Raw genomic sequence first — 17,544 nt, 5'->3', positions numbered from 1 at the left:
TACAGGAAGTTTAGCTGATACATTGTCAGATGTTAGTTCTCCACAATCACAGACCTATTGTTACAAGTTACCAGAACTGCAGTCTTGCTTAGACCCAGTATTGCTGAAGACTGCTGTTAAAGAATGCTGGTAAAGAATGGTCCAACTGCGTTAGAAACTAACTTCTTCTTTGAAGTCTGTACGAATTCCCTGTTGGTTCCATCGATGTCATAAAAGATGAAGGTGTTGTTAGTTTAGAAGTTTTATTCAAAGATCAGATTGTACAACCCATTAGCTGCAATGCATGGTCAGAATGTCTACATAAAGATCATCTGAAACAACTACGATTGGCGAACCATTTCGATCAACTCCATTTCGATGTCCAAATATTCATTGGTTTGGACTCCGTTTGGAAATTCCTTAACCGGAAATCATTCTCGGATTTCCAAGCATCCAGTTTGGGTTATCTTGTTTATGGCCCAGTCAACGACCAAGTATCTTCAGCTGATTGAACTGCGACGCAATGTTTGGTGGTAGAATCTTCTGGACATGATGACGTCGAATGTATATCCACAGATCTTACAGACTTTGAGTTACACGACAAGGTAAACAAGTCACTGCAGATTGAATCTTTGGGTATTGAACCGTTCGACTACCAGACGGACTCTGAATTTTTAGAGAGATTCATCAACCAGATTACGCTCCACTACCATGGTTAGACAATCAACCAACACAACAGTCCAATCTGTCAATTGCTCTCAGCAGATTGGAACAGGTCAAGAACAGACTCCTTAAACTTGAATTTTGGGAAACTCGAAAAGAACTATTTTGAAGCAGTTCCAGATGAAGTGCCTTGGGAGGAAGCTGGTGCTTATTACTTAAGCCACTTTTTTGTTCTTCGTCCAGAGAGTGAAACAACTCCTTTAAGAGTCGCCTATGCTGCCAATGCTGGAAGAACGTCTCTCAACGACTGTCTCCATACAGGACCTTGTTTACTTCAACCACTATTTGAACTATTACAAAGATTTCGACTGAACAGATACGCTCTTGTTGCTGACATAGAGAAGGCTTTTTTGAGAATTAAGCTGTTTGAACCTGATCGTGATTATGTTAGATTCCTTTGGTATACAGATGGAGATCCAACCAAACCAATTAAAGTCTACAGATATACCTCAGTTTTCTTCGGTGGTAAAAGGTCACCATTCATATTGAACTCAACAGTTATCTTCCACTTGTTTAAGTATGTAGCAGATCCGGACAATTTCAAATCACAGGTTGCAGCAGATCTCAAAAGCAAACTATACTACGACAACTTCTAAGTGGTTAAGATGATGAAGATATAGCCATCCAGTATTATCATTCGGCATGTCAGATTATGATACGTCATATGAACCTACGTCAATGGTCAACTAATCTAGAATCGCTTCAAAATATAATCAAGCAAGATGGTACTGGATTTACGAAAGAGTATACTACTTTACTTGGTATGATATTTTTTTTCTGAGACTGGAATGTACTCGGCGAAACTTGATTGGGAAAATCACGGCCTCTTATACCACGTGACATACGACTGATGAAATACGACTGATGTTTGGGTGCCGTTCACTTTTTGATCCTAATTTGAATGTCAACATGTAATCAATGTTTAAGTTCGTGGTCGAGGGGGGGCAACTTTTGATGACACTATTTGAGGTGTGGGAATAAGCACTATGAACACTTTAATAGTAAGATATTATACACACGACTGATGAAATACGACTGATGTTTGGGTGCCGTTCACTTTTTGATCGTAATGGGGAAATTCCCACTAATAATCCAAATGCATCTAAATGAAATGTAACTAATAAAATGGCGAAATATTCATTTGAATGTCAACATGTAATCAATGTTTAAGTTCGTGGTCGAGGGGGGGGGGGGGGGCAACTTTTGATGACACTATTTGAGGTGTGGGAATAAGCACTATGAACACTTTAATAGTAAGATATTATACACACGAAGCAGTGCAATGATTAGCAATTTAAGGTGTATAATTACACTTAAGGCAAAGTTAACACTTGAATAAGCGTAACATAACACTATATCTAGTGTTTTTAAGAATACGTAATAAATCTTGAAGGTGTAACCCAAAGATTACCCCCATTAGAGTGTGAACGAGGTGTAAACACTTCGTATAGTGTATTCGTGCACTAAATCAAGTGTTATCGGGGTCAAAATGATTCAATTACACCTTAAACGGTGTAAGAATAAGAATACATAATTAATAGTGTTAATTTTACACAGTCTTCGGTGCATAATTACAACTAGTTTTTAGGAAACATCCCAAGTTTGACAATAACGAGGTTTTGAGGGTATCATATTATACACATCTTCATGAATCGAATTACAAGTGTATGACATGCAATATAAAATCCATCCTTAACCAGTCCAGATATAGTTGATCAGGTAGTAGGCCCTATTAAGTGCACTGTAAGACATTCCACACTCACATTCTGATAAAAATTCTAAAATATTTTCTACAACTGGTTGAAGACTATAAATTTCTTTATGACTATCTCTATCATTTGTGTAATAATAATGCTGATCTCACGCTGTGGCGAATATTCTTGTGAGTATGAATATTTGAATTTTGCGGTGAATTCGCCCAAAAATTGGGATTGTCTAGTGAATATTTTCATCTGGGTCACCCGTCGGTCGTCCCTCGACCTCTCCTTACGAAAATATTACGAATACATTCCAACTCCAGTTATGCGTGTCAATTCCTTGCGAATGTTACGAACGCCTTGCGAATATTACGAACGCCGTGCGAATGTTACGAACGCCTTTGGAATGCTTACGAATGATACCAACGTTCCCAGTGTCTTACCATTTTCTTACGAATGTTACGAATATTCTATACCACCACCAGCCAGACCACCCACACTTGCAGCAGCAACAGCCAGACCACCCACACCAGCTACACCACCCCAAGAACCGGTAGTATTGGCAGATAAATGAGCCTCGTGACACTGGGGATGATGTACCAAGGTCTGCCACACCTTCACCACTAAAAGTTTGACAGGATAAGTGCCCGTCTCACGGATGACTAGCAGGACAAGATGTTTGAGTGACTGGAAGTCACAACGATACGAGCCACGAGGACTACAAGAAACGCCAACAACTCTTTGGTGAGAAGGCACGCAGGATGGAAGACCAAGACTTGGACGGTTCAGAACTCATGCTTTGGTTCAAGAGCATATTTCATTTGTTTTCTAAAATATATGTAATTAAGAGTTCTTATTTTTAACCTTGTTAGTGATTTATTTGCTTTTTGCTATTCCATTTGTTTTCTAAAATAAATGTAATTTAGATTTCGGGGAAGGGAGGGTTTGATTCTCCCAAATGTACAGGCCTAGGGCGGAGCAGACACTTTATTTAGAAATTAGGATTAAGGGTCTTGATATTGGGTTTTCTTCTGTTCTTATTCTGATCTGAAATTAGAAAAAATAACTCGCCCGACGGGCGAGAAGTATAGTATCTGTTATGTACTGATTGTTTTTAGTTTACTATGAACAATATTATCATTTAAGTTCTTATTTTTTGAATATGCAACTATCATTTTCTGCTTATAGACATGGGGGAATTTCTCTTGAAGGCTCTTATAGTGGGTATGAACTATCTTGCTTGCTCGATTGCTGGTTGTATTAAACGGGACAACAAAGGGTGCTATGCCTACATTATGATGAATATTTAGTCATGTAGGTCTTGCTGTATTCAATGTCTCAATCCAATGGGCCTCCCTAGATTGACGGAATTTGGTAGTTTCATCTTCGGGCAAGTCAATTTCTATACGCTCAATTGGGATTAGGGTGAGATCGTCTATTGAATGGTCGTCGAGGTTGAAATGATTAGAAACAGGCTTGTCTTTCTTTAATTTGATATCTGACCTATGAGCATTAGCGCGAGTTCGTAAATTATTCTTAGTTTCTCCTACATATTGTTTGGGGCATTTCTTGCATGAAATTAAATATATTACATTCGAATGTTCACATGTTAGATGTTCATGGATCGGGTACCTTTTATTCGTAGAGTTGCTTACAAAATAATGAGTTTCTGATATAAAGGGACATGTTTTGCATCTACTGGACAAACATGGAGCACTTCTTAAACCTGGAGGCACTTCGGCATAAAGTCTGTTTTTAGCTGCTATCTGTGCTAAGGTGGAATTTTTTATGTTTCGTAAAAATCGTTTAGAGTACCCACGCTCTTTCAGTTTTGAGAAAACAATCGTACAGGCTTGGTTGAAATCAGAAGATCTTGTACAAATTCGATGAAATCGTAAAACTTGTGACTTAATTATACCAGAAAAGGTATGTTTTGGGTGAAAGGAGCTCTTGTGCAAGAGTTGATGAGTATCAGTTTCTTTGAAATACACTTTAATATCCAGTTTATTTGTTTCTGCTATGGAATCTCCCTTAAAGACTGTGGTATCGAGAAAGTCTATGCTTTTGTCACTCACGTTTGCGGTTAGTTTGATAGAAGGATGGTGGTTGTTGAGAATTTCAAAGAATTCCCAAAACTGTTCGATAGAATAAGTCCAAACCATCAAAATGTCATCCAAAAAGCGTCCGTAAAAAAGTGGGTCAAATGGACAGAGGGGCAACACCTCACGTTCCCACTCTGCCATGAAAAGGTTTGCGTGCGAAGGGGCGAATCGTTTGCCCATTGCTGTCCCTGAAGTTTGTAAATATGTTTTACCATTAAATGTGAAATCGTTTCGACTAAGACAAATCTCTAAAAGCTGTAGAATTGCATCGTCGGGTCTGTTTGGATCTGGGTTTCTATTAAAAGCTTTACGAACTGCCGTTAAACCAGTAGTGTTATCGATATTGGTATACATAGAAGAAACGTCGATAGAAATTAAAATGGAATTAGAGGGAACTCGAAGATTTTTTATTTTATTGACAAAATCGGTTGTGTCTTTAAGGTAGGCGCGATGTTGGCATGCTAGAGGTAGTAAGAAATGATCAATGTATTCTGACACTGCATATGACTCACTACCACAGTCAGATATAATCGGACGGCCTTTAGGGATTTTATTCGAGATAAACCACTCCTTGGTTGGATTCTTATGGATTTTAGGCAAAGTGTACAAATGTCTCTCGCGACAATCAGGTTTGGCAGACAGATAGTCATATTGTTTCTGTTTGAGATAACTAGTTTTGACTAAATCGGCAAGAATATTATTAATCATGTTATCAGTTTCTTTGAAAATTGGTTTCGGTAAAATGGCATAATGTTTAGGATTATTCAGTTGATTCTCTGCTTCTGAAACGTAATCTTCCCTATTCAGAATGACACAACATGAACCTTTGTCACTCTTTTTAATAACAATGCTATCGTCTTTCTTAAGTAAGTTTAACGCTTCACGTTCCACTCGTGTGAGATTAGGCTTTTCGTGTGTTATGGAAAGGTTCACTGTTAGGCTATTCATACTCGCAAATGCTTTCAATATTTCAGGATGGATGGCGGCCTGAGGGGGTGTCCACGTGAATTTAGGAATAAACATTGTTCTAGCACCACGTGGGGGGTGGTTTCGAAAAAAATATGTGCAGCTAAGATTTCGTTGAAATCGTTCAATGGATGGTCGGAGATAATTCAAGTTAGCTATCTTTGGTGTGGGAATAAACTTAAGTCCACGGTCTAAGATTGAATGCTGAAGGGGTGTGAGATTTTTGCGGCTCAAGTGAACTACAGTTTGGCCTAGCGGTGGCCTCTCAGTATTTTTATCCCCAGTAATTAGTTTAAAGACTTACTCGATGCTTGAAGCTGGTGTATCCAAAACAAATAGATGCTGTTTGCTGTTTCTGGAGACCAATGAAGATTATCAACTGTTTCGAATTCTTCTTTGTAGGGTGGTAAGATTGTTGCGCTGTTAATACTGGACTCCATCATCATGTTGTTGAGGGTGCTGAGGTTCTGTTGTGCTTTCTTCGAGATTTTATTTGAAATGGGTATACATGTGAAGAGGATCTTGGAGTTTGGGAAGGTTTTGTTGGCTGTGGCGATTAATTTCTGGGCTTGGTTAAAGGAGGTCTTTGGTATCTGATCACGGTTCATGAAGAATAATGGTAGTAGGTTTGGGATCATGGTCGTATGATTCCAGGATTGACTGTATGTGATGGATTTGGGCACCGGGGTAAGAATGTATTTCGGTGTCTGAACTGGTTTTGGTAATTCGATTCAGGTTAGATGATCCAATTATTAAGGTAGATTTCTTTAGAGCAGGTATTTTCCATAATGATTTGTCCTTGGTTTGGTGATAATACGGTTTGGTAGCGGATATAATGGTCGTCGACGGTGTGACTGGTACTGGTTTGGTAGTTGTTAGAATTGTAGCATTGGGAACGGACTGGGATCTGGTTCGAGGAGGGGAAGGTCTGGATACACGTCTCGACTTGGATGGAGACTGAGGGGTGGTTTGCTGGTTCAAAAATGCACAGAAGGAAGAAAGGTTGGCGGATCCTGGATCACGTGGTGAAGATTCAGATGGTGTGGAAGGGGAAGACGAGTCTGAAAGTGAAAAGAGAAGGGGTGTGCCCTCTCTACGAGAGCGTTTACCTATGTCTGCTGGACTAGGAGTAGGTGAACTTCGGGCTCGTTTAGGGGTTTGGTTCGGCAGCGTGGTAGCTCTAGATGGTGCAGGTGTAGTGTCCATTTCAGTTGGTAGATATGGTTACTCTGGTTTTTGTTTCGTTGATTGTTTGGTAGAATTTGGAGATTACAGCTTGAGTGAGACGTTTCCCATAGGAGCGACGGGCCCAGGACAGGGCATGAGAAACGATGCGGTCGACGGCAGGTGATGATAAAGACTTGGTACGAATGGTGGTCAGCTTCTCTTGAAGTGTGGTTTGGTAATGGTCGATCAGGACCTTACAGAGCCATGTCCGATTGAGGGATCTAATATTCGCGTCGACAGCTGATGTTTTCATTGCTGGAAGGATAAAACTATCCAACTCAGAGACTTTGCGTTTGAAGGTAAACGCTGGTTGGCCTTGCTGTTGAAGGGTAAGGATTGCCAAATGATAGAGGCACTGCAAAACTTGGAAGAACACCTTCACAAAGGGTTCTTCCTCCTTATGAGTGGGGACTGGTTGGCGTCGGTGATCTGGTAGTCGTTTCTGTTGTTGGTCAGGTCGATGGTTACCTCTTGATTGGTAGGCTGTGTTGTAGGTAGGTCGGCGATGGGGTGGGATATAGCTGGATGGGTTGGTTGGTGGTCGGCGATTGGTAGGTGGTAGAGGTCGATGGAAGACAGGGCCGTTGTAGGGTACGTGATATTGGTTTGGTTGACGATTAGTGTTTCTATTTCTGGCTTCTTGCCAGTGGTTGTTGTAGTTGGAGAGCATAATGAAAATAACTTGGGGTTAGAAGGGAATGTACAGCGGATGTAACAGGAGGAAACTGTATATGCTAGCGTGAAAATGTTGGGATCAAATTATGCAAATAAGTCAAACTGGGTTTGGGGATATATAAAGTAAGATGAAAGTTATGATGAAAAATGCAAAGAAATATATATTTAGGTGATAAATAACGCTAACAATGATGTGAAAAATTAACAAGTAAAACAAAAACTTACGCAATTGACACGAACCGGTTTTCGAAATATTATCCTTTTTCAAGTGTCGAGGAATGGTTTACTCATCTTACCAACGTTCCCAGTGTCTTACCATTTTCTTACGAATGTTACGAATATTCTATACCACCACCAGCCAGACCAACCACACTTGCAGCAGCAATAGCCAGACCACCCACACCAGCTACACCACCCCAAGAACCGGTAGTATTGGCAGATAAATGAGCCTCGTGACACTGGGGATGATGTACCAAGGTCTGCCACACCTTCACCACTAAAAGGTTGACAGGATAAGTGCCCGTCTCACGGATGACTAGCAGGACAAGATATTTGAGTGACTGGAAGTCACCCACGATACGAGCCACGAGGACTACAAGAAACGCCAACAACTCTTTGGTGAGAAGGCACGCAGGATGGAAGACCAAGACTTGGATGGTTCAGAACTCATGCTTTGGTTCAAGAGCATATTTCATTTGTTTTCTAAAATATATGTAATTAAGAGTTCTTATTTTTAACCTTGTTAGTGATTTATTTGCTTTTTGCCATTCCATTTGTTTTCTAAAAAAAATGTTATTTAGAGTCATTATTTTTAACAAACTTGCTCGTGATTTATTTGCCTATTGCTATTTCATTTGTTTTCTCAAATAAATGTAATCCAGAGTCGTTTTAATCTTGCTAGTGATTTATTTGATTTTTGCTTTTTCATTTGTTTTCTAAAATAAATAGAATTTAGAGTCATTTTTGTCGTGACCATAGGTTAAATAACTCATGTAGAGATGATAAAAGAATTTCGTTTATTCCAACTCCAAACAGATCGTCCATACCCAAATTCACACTCCGAACTCTCTCTCCATCACGTGATCTTACATCCTCCTCATGAAACAATCGGAACTGACTGATAATATTGTATGAATATAGAATGACTCTTCTATGGGTAATATTTAGTTATGACACCTCCACTCTTAAAAAAGCTGAAACGAAATAAGCCATCAATACGAAATAAAATGAAAATAATTTGAAATAGTAACCAACTGCTACGACAAAGTACAAAAATGACTATTTAATTTTAAAAAAATTTCAAATTAGCAGGCTGAAGGATCAAAGCGAACAACAGGCTTAGGAATGCGACTTGAACGACGTAATATAGGTTTGAGCGGTGAGATTGGTTTTGATGTGGAAGATTTAGGTTGAGGTGGCGGTGGCGGTCTTGGTGCGAGTTGGGGATTGACGTTTAATGTAGATTGTGCTGTGAGGTCTAAATCACCTCCATAAAAGAAAATATCGTCGTCTGGATTGTATGTTGACTTTTAAGGTATTGTATTCTGTTTTGGCTGAAGTTCCGGAATTGCACACGGAGAGCAGTCTCTCGCATGGGCAGGTTTTAAATTTTTGAAATGAGCTATTATTGTATGATTTGTTCCTGCATTGAATATTTCATAGGCTGTTTCGCCAAGAACTGGAACAATTTCGAAAGGGCCTTTCCATAGGTCTGCAAACTTTTTAGATTCGCCTTCTTCGAAAACCATTCGACGAAGATATACAGTGGTGTAACCTATTTTCGTGCATATAAGGATTCAACACCGAATTTCGTCAAAGTTATAAAACAAAATTTTTTTTTATGTCTTAGATGTTTCCTCAGATATTCTACAAAATAATTAAAATTGGTTTGTTTCAATTTTCTTTATGAATCCTTCACTTTGACCCATATTTCATAAGCAACCAACTCGGCAACGGTGGCAGAATGCGTCACCTATTTTCGTGTACAATGTTTGATCCATAAATAAGTCGAGAAAAACACGTTGTATGCATACCCAGTGGTATAATCAATTCATTATAACTAGTGACAATTCCTTCAAAGAACCACGATTTAAAAAATGGTGACTGACAAAATAGGATACTAGCGTGATTTATTTCTAAAAGACACTGAAACAGCATAAGACACGGAATCCGCTAGTTGATCATTCAACTGGAGTACATTCTAGCAGACGACAATTGGAATTCCGATTATCGCTTGGAATTATAAGGAAATTCGGCCGATCAAAAATGGTAATAAGTGAAATCCGCCATTTTGTATTTGTAAAAGGATACATTAATACATTTTACCTTGCTAGAAACTACTGGATTCATTCTGCTTGCTGCCATTGTAGAGATAACACATGTTTATCCAAACAAGCAAATGCGGAGGTCACGCGAGGTCGCATATGTAAATTATTAATCATTTCATGAAAGCACGAAAAATAGGTTAGCACAAAATTAGGTTACTTGACTGTACTTTAACTCCAATGGAGTAAGCTTCTCCACGAACTTTCTTGTTAAACCATGTCTTTTGTTTTTCAGCAGTTGCTTCTGTATGACGATGGACATCTTGAAATGCTCTTGTTAGTTTTTCTGATAGTGATTTAGCGTAATCATCAAGTGACTTGGTATGAGATTGATAAGAATTCGCTCCGAATATAGCATCTAATGGTGTCCTGGGTATTCTTCCATAGACTAGTAGAGCAGGAACATGTTATGTCGTTGAGTGCGTTGTGGTATTGTAGGCGAGACATACAAGTGGGAGATAACGACCACATTCTGATAAACGTCCACTAGCACACTGTTTGACTATGGCTGATAACGATTCTGCAATTACTTTGTTAGATCGTTCCACTTGACCGTTGAAACTTGGTGTGTATTCAGGAGTTTGAGTTTTTCGGATATGGAGTAAAGCTGTAAATACAGATCTGTCATTACTTCAGAGATGAAAGATGCCCCCTGAACTGTTTGTGGTATACCAAAATGTGGAATGGGCTTGTCTTTCAGTACATCCGCAACAGTTTTAGTCCTTAAAAATCCATGGAAACTATTTAAAACGGTCTGGAGGCCATGACTTGGTGTAGTGGCGATTCATTGCTAGGTGTGGGTGTGCGAAGAGCGCAGAAACTACAAGATTTACAAAATTTTTTAGTATTTTTTCGCCATCCCGGCCAGTAAAATCTTGGGCGTATTTAATCCAGAGTTTTTTCCTCACCAAAATAACAACATGTAGGATTATCATATGAAACGGCTAGAACTTCTTGTATCAATGACTCGGGAACAATTATCAGAAGACCTTGATTTCTGCCATAAGGGGATTCATCTTTCTTGTAAAGTATACCACGTGTGACTCGTAACAGGTGAGGTATGGCTTTAAATACGGATTATTCGAGTTTTCTGGAACTCAATACATATTTATTGATTGATTGTATGATTGGATCTTGTAGTTGGGCTATTTCTATAATTTGAGATGACAATGTAGAAACGAAAGTGCCATTGGATGAAATATTTTGTAGATTAGATATCAGTGCTGTATTTGTAATGGTGCGATCAGTTTTGTCATTCAGATCCGAAATGTGGGACAATGCACCAGCATTTGAAAGTTGTTTACCAGGACGATGCTTTACCGTGTAATCGAATTCACCCATGTCAAGACTCCAGCGAGTTAATCTTGAATTGGTACCATTATACTTCTTAAGATAAACTAAAGATTTATGATCCGTTACGAGGATAAATTGTCGTCCAAGTAGATATGATCTGAAGACTTTGCATAACGATATAATGGCAAGACCTTCTCTCTGAATGGTTGAATAGTTCTGTTCTGCTTTTGATAACGATCTTGATGCATAACATGTTACATCTTCTCGACCTTGACATAATACAGCACCAATTGAAAGTAAGGATGCGTCAGTCTGTACGCAGAATTGTTTTGGAAAACGTAGAATTGGCTCCAGAAGTAAACATTGGGATATTAAGTGTCCTAAGTATTTGATGCTCATTTTGGCGAAGTGGCATTTGCTTGGTTTTAATTTGAGATTAGCTGTACGCAAACGTTCGAATACAGTAGTTAAATCCTGAACATGTTGTTGAAAGGTTTTGGAGAAAATAACAATGTCAACAAGACAGATTTGCCAATACAGTCCCTTGAGAACGAGCTCCATTACTCTGGTAAAGGTTGCAGGTGCACTGACTAGTCCGAAAGCCATCCTCCGAAACTGGTAGAAACTGCCATCCCAGGGATGCAAATCCACATTAATCTTTTGATGCAGCATCTAATGGCACCTGGAAATAACCTTGAGATAAATCAATAGCGCAGAATTAATGACTTCCTGATATTGCGTCTAAGGTTTCGTCTACTCTGGGAATAGGATATGCATCTCGTCTTGTGATATAATTCAACTTTCTAAAATCAATACATAATCGAAGCGTTGACTCGGATTTTCTGGCTAATACGATTGGAAATCTCCAAGGACTTTCGCTTTCTTCTATTATACAATCTTCGTGCATTTTGGTCGATCATTTTGGCCACTTGCACTTCCTGGTATTCGACGAAGAGGTTCTGGGATAGGGCGCTCTGTAAAAGTATGAAGGGTATGCTGTATTCTGTCAAAAAGTCCAACTTTCCCATCTCGTTTAACGAATATATCTTCATATTCTAGCAATAAATTTTGAGTTGTTGTTTTTCTGATTCCGTACGGTTATTATTACATGATACTTGATCTACTACTTTGTTAAGTTGGGAAACAGGAGCTGTTTGGGTAGACATTGATATATAGCTAGTATTTGGTGAATTATGGTTAGGTTTTGTAGCAGTATTATTGTAAACTGTAGAGACATTGGTAACTGGTGAAGCCAAAGCTATAGCATCTCCTTTATCTAGACATACACGATATTTTCCTAAATTTAACATCAGCTTGGCACGCTTGTTTTCAACACGAGTAAGAGTTCTACCTACAATAACATAAGTTTTTTCATCAAAGACACCACAACATGGTTTAAGAATGGTTCAAATGATAATTTGGAGGGAACATTGATTCCAACAGGTAAAATCAGCTGTTCTCCGGGTGCTATGGATACATCAGTTAGAAGGGATACTTTACTGACTGTTGGAGTCCTTGAATCCTGGACGACTGGTATTATATCATCCTCGAGGATGACCTGGCCCTTCCCATAATCTATGACGATTCCTTGATCTTCTAAAAAATCGCGACCAAGAAGGCAATTTTCTCCCAAACTATCTACAATGTAGAAAAGATGAAGGTTTAATCGGCCTTGGAACATAACAGGTAAGCGCACAATACCATGGACATTAAATTAAGGCATTAAATGTTATCCCATCTGTTTGTTGATGTATATTGTTGGTTGTACCCATAATTTTCCTCTGGGATGTGGGTGTTGTCAATGGGATTGGTGTTGATAGTAATCACTACCGGGATTCGAATAGTGGTATTGTGCATGGTCATTGAAATACTGATTAGGATAAGGTTGTGGAGATTGGGATCGTTGGGAAACTGGTGATCTAAACGAGACAGTGTGTTCATAACATCTGGAACTATCAGGTCCAGACATTTTTTAAAAATGTTCCTTCAAACTAACAATTATAGGCCTAGCTAATGTCACAAAAAACGAGGACAAGTTGAGTACAGATATACAATACAATAGATGCAAAATACTTCAATACTAGGCTAATAGCATTTAAAAAGTGCAATAGGACCCTTTTAACCTTACACGCACACTGTCAGTCAAAGATTTTCAAAATTACAATACAAAATTTTTATCAACAAAAAATGAATGAAAGGAATTAAAAATCACTGATTTTTAACAAAAAAAATCCACGAAACACTTGAATGTTCCTCGGAAAATGCAGGAAATAAGAAATGATGAACCGCTACTATTGAGTGGGCGATGTTTAAATTTGTCGATAATGGCAGGAAAATGTAGGCCTACAAATTACTCCGTATCTTCTGAAATTTCACCAACACTTGAATGTTAGAGTTCGGTTCCACACAATATTCGAAATATTCCGCTATTACAATGTCCGTATATCAGTTGAATAATACACAGTTGAAAAATAAACGCTGTCCCCATTCACATAAAGAAATATATATAAAAGTTGCTGTCGGGGATTTCCTCAACTAAAAACACATGGTCTATTCATTTCCGTTTTCCAACTTCTGCCGAGAAAAAATTGATAAAACGTCACAAAAACCATCTCACTCATAGTGCCATAGTAAAATGATTAAATTGATTTGAAAATGGGGACTTTTATACTCTCTGGACACCGTCTTAATGATACTTTGAAGAAAAAACACACGATCCTCAGCATTGGCAATACATTGGGAAGCGTGTTTTTCATTCTTAACATTGGTAAACGTGTTAAGACATGCGTAAATGGGGATCCGGCGAATGTTACAAACGCCTTACGAATGCCTTTACGAATGCATCGTATGACGAACACGGTTTTAAACACTGTTTATTAACCCGTTTTAAACTAAGCCCACTACATTTTGTTTTGTGGCCGTGAGATTGGTGCTATTTAAATCAGACCAATCAGATCGGTAGAAATGAGGTCAAGTAAACAAAATACAACATCACTTAGCCGCCCCCGTTTGAAAAGATAAGAATACATTCTTTCCAAGTAAATAGTACAAATTAAAAACAAACAAAAAAAGCATCATAACGCCATTTTACTTGACAGCAGGGGCCATTTTGACAATATACGTAATTTTTCTCACTTGTATTACCACGGTGGGGAACCATGACGAATGGGGACGTGGTTTGGAAACATGGCTGTCGTATTACGGCGGTTGACGGCGTCAGAAGTACAAATCCACCCGAGGAACACTATTATGGATAAACTACTTTCATTTTAGAAACATACAGGCATCGGGGACATTCTTATGTTTTCCTTTTAATTATCCATTTTTTATTTATTAAGTCGCCGTATTGGTCTTCACATTACCAGAGACATTCGATTTTGATTTTAGTTAATATGTAGAATATATTATACACTTTATTATTTGATACATTAGTCAAATTAGTAACATTGTTTTTTTATTGTTTGCAGGGTGTTGGTTCAAGAATGGACCGCATCTATTCACCACTACCCATCTTGTCGTGATGGCTGGTCTGAGGACTACTGTTTTCAGACACCTAGATATCGCGATGATGCCATGTTAAAATATGAATCTATTTTAAATGAAAAAGTAAAAAGAGTACCAGAACATATCCGAAATGCAGTAAAGGACTGCCAAAAATGATCTTTTTACTTTCTCTACCTATTCTTTTTTTATTGAGGTGTGTGTAATATTTTGGAGAAACTTGTCCCGAAGTCGTATGGCATCAGGTTGAAAAATTATTCAAGATGGCCGTCAAAATGGCTTTCAAGAAGGCTAAATTTTGAAGGTGAACAATAGTGCTGGTTAGCTAAAATAATTCCGGTCGATACCAAGGTACGATTAGTCAAACAGATGTCGAGCGTGTCAAAACTAATTAATCTAATGTCGGCAATTAAATAACATGTTATGAAGACAAAAAATATCATCAACCAGAGATGAAAGTATGTTCAAATAACCTCATCTCATGAGGTTGGACTTACTGGTTCATGTAAATTCCTATATCACCGGTAGAGTTACGTCCCATATATTTTCTCTACGTTCTCGGTATTGACTGGGAGTCCACAAAGTTGATCAATGGTTGTTAATTTTGTATTCATTTCAGATAGTAAACAGCACTGAGATTTGTATCTATCATTTTTTTAACAATTGCATTATCATATATAACATAACAATAATCCAGCTGTCTTCATCATTACTATGTGGCTCAATTAGTTGAGTGAAGGACCGTGTGCATAATGGGCTGGTGGCCCTCTCCCGGGAATTTTGTTTTTTATTATATAACCTTCTGTATTCTGGGACCTTCTGTAAGTCAGTTTAATGCAAAATAGTTTGAACTTCTTTTTAATAGTTTCCTTCATAGTATAAGGTACTGGATTTGGCCTTATTTTAAAAGCCTTATCTGAAATCAAATTTATTTTATGCTCCCTAAGATAATCTTTGGCTTACCAGTAAAAATTCCTTGAAAATCGTGAAATAAATTTGATAAGGTTCATTTCTTAATTTTGCCCAGATCTGCTAATTTATAATCCATATGATATTGTCGTCCTACAACATCAAAAGGACCTGGCAATTGGGAAATGTCAATGCACATTTGCCACCTAAAACTGAAAAATTATAATTACGAAATATCCTGGTTCATTGATAGCAGAGCTTAAGCCTACACAAAAAAAACAAACGATGCAACCTGTGTTTAACTGAAAAGCTTTCCATCAATAATGCCTCTAAGCAAGCACACATTAAACAAACGTTCCGAACGTGTCTCGAAATGTAGACATTGTCATTAGTTCTACTTGTCCACTTCTGTGGAGATGCAGACTGAAAATGGGTCAGTTGTCTGAAGATCGAATAGCGTAAAACTCTTGAGTAGCAACATGATTCCAGTTCTGATTTCATATTTCTATATCGCTCTCGATGTAGCCTATTGAGAACTATTTTGATAGTGAAAATGTTTATTGTAATGTATTAGTATCTTTAGGTAACAGTATTAATACTGTGACAGCCAAAATTAATTTTGTATCAGATCTTAATTTATATTTTATATGTTCATATTATCATACTATCCATAATTATAATTCAATCATTCATATCCATATTCCATATTCAATCCGTAATGTATATAATTTCTCATGAGATTCTGTGACAATTTGGTTTGTTTATAAGAGCATGCAAACCACATGTTCTTCAGAAAGACCACTGCACTCAAACTAAGGGGTGAGCTCTACTTGACCTGACACTTGCTCTCGGCTACAATACGGAAAGCTACAGTCCAAAACAGATTGCCACGAATGATGATCATATCTGTAGCTATCCGGCGTCAAACTCTGACCTAGGCACAACATATATTACCTCAGTTTCGGGAATTTGTTCAGCCCAGTCTTCATGTAAAATAGACATTGGCCCTCAAACGGACTAAAACCTAAAGATTCCCGTAGGCCTACAGACTCTATGTATGCAAATGAAACCTATAAAGATATCTGTTCAAATCCAATTGATGGATTGGTGGCAACACGGATTTAAGGCTTCCATTAGACACTCACAAAGTCCGTTGCACGCAGTGTGATAAGGCGTTGTAAAAAGCTGAGTTTTCATCAATCCAAAAAGGAATTGTGTCACAATCGCTTAAAGGAACAGTACGAAACTTGTCTTCATAAAACTGCCCTTTTAATATCACTGGTGAAAATCCTGCCCTAGAAAATATACCCAAAAGTGCTTCGGCAATGCGTTCAGTTTCAATGTTCTTCAAAGCAACTGCTTATGCTTGCATGTATAACAGTTACCTTGATCAGTGGTTGGAAATATTTGTCCGATCAAATCCATGAAAGCACCTTGTAAGTGATGCAGAGGAGAATCTAAATGCATGTGTTACGCGTACCAGAGTTTTGTATGAAAACAAACCTAAGCCCACTGAGAATTCAGTTACTGTGAAAATCGAGCTTGTGGCTCGTCCAACCTCCCGACAACGTGAACAAGCCATAGGATGATTAATTGCCGGACAACATGCTCAAGTCATTGCCAATGCAATTAACTGTAGTGTGCGAACCATTGAGAGACTTCGGATTCGTTACGGCACCGACAACAGCACTGATGATCTACCACGTAATGGTCGTCCTCGAGTAACAACACCAAGTCAAGATCGCTATATCCTGCGGCAACATCTGCATAACAGATTCACCACAGCGACACAGGCTGTTCGAAACCGGCTCGCCTCCATACAGGGGTCTGGTGCTCACTCCCCATCATCACCAGCAACGTCTTGTGTGGGTCACTCAACGACAACAGATGGTACGAGTACGAGTGTGGCGAAGAAGAGGTGAACGTTTTATAGAACAGTGTGTGGTTGAAAGAGACACATGTGGAGGACCAAGCATTATGGTATATCGGTGTCATTCAGAAACGTGGACCTCTTGTGTTCCAGAATATTGGCCCAGGCAGAGGTCATGGAGTCACAGCCGCCTGTAACATCTGTAGCCTTGTTGTATGTTGTAAAAAGTAGCCTGGACTGGAGACAAAAGATGTCACCGCTAATGCTATTACCTCCTT

At 38.6% G+C, this 17,544-nt stretch overlaps 2 protein-coding genes across 2 annotated transcripts; one reads left to right on the top strand and one right to left on the bottom strand.

The window, feature by feature from the left end:
- Positions 1-2,724: 2,724 nt before the first annotated feature.
- LOTGIDRAFT_155661 (hypothetical protein) lies at positions 2,725-7,816 on the top strand (the record flags this gene model as incomplete). The annotated part of the gene is made up of 3 exons (XM_009068204.1): positions 2,725-2,952; positions 6,459-6,814; positions 7,639-7,816. The coding sequence occupies 3 exons, from the start codon at positions 2,725-2,727 to the stop codon at positions 7,814-7,816; spliced, it is 762 nt and encodes a 253-aa protein (XP_009066452.1).
- Positions 7,817-8,673: 857 nt separating this feature from the next.
- On the bottom strand, positions 8,674-12,955 carry LOTGIDRAFT_155660 (hypothetical protein; the record flags this gene model as incomplete). Its single annotated transcript, XM_009068203.1, has 3 exons — positions 8,674-8,855; positions 12,095-12,337; positions 12,817-12,955. 3 exons carry the CDS (start codon positions 12,953-12,955, stop codon positions 8,674-8,676), a joined length of 564 nt encoding a protein of 187 aa, XP_009066451.1.
- Between the last annotated feature and the right edge of the window lie 4,589 nt (positions 12,956-17,544).

Source organism: Lottia gigantea, assembly GCF_000327385.1.
Source record: "Lottia gigantea unplaced genomic scaffold LOTGIsca_9, whole genome shotgun sequence".
In the NCBI taxonomy this organism is placed as follows: domain Eukaryota; kingdom Metazoa; phylum Mollusca; class Gastropoda; family Lottiidae; genus Lottia; species Lottia gigantea.
This window is presented reverse-complemented; position numbering and strand designations above follow the sequence as displayed.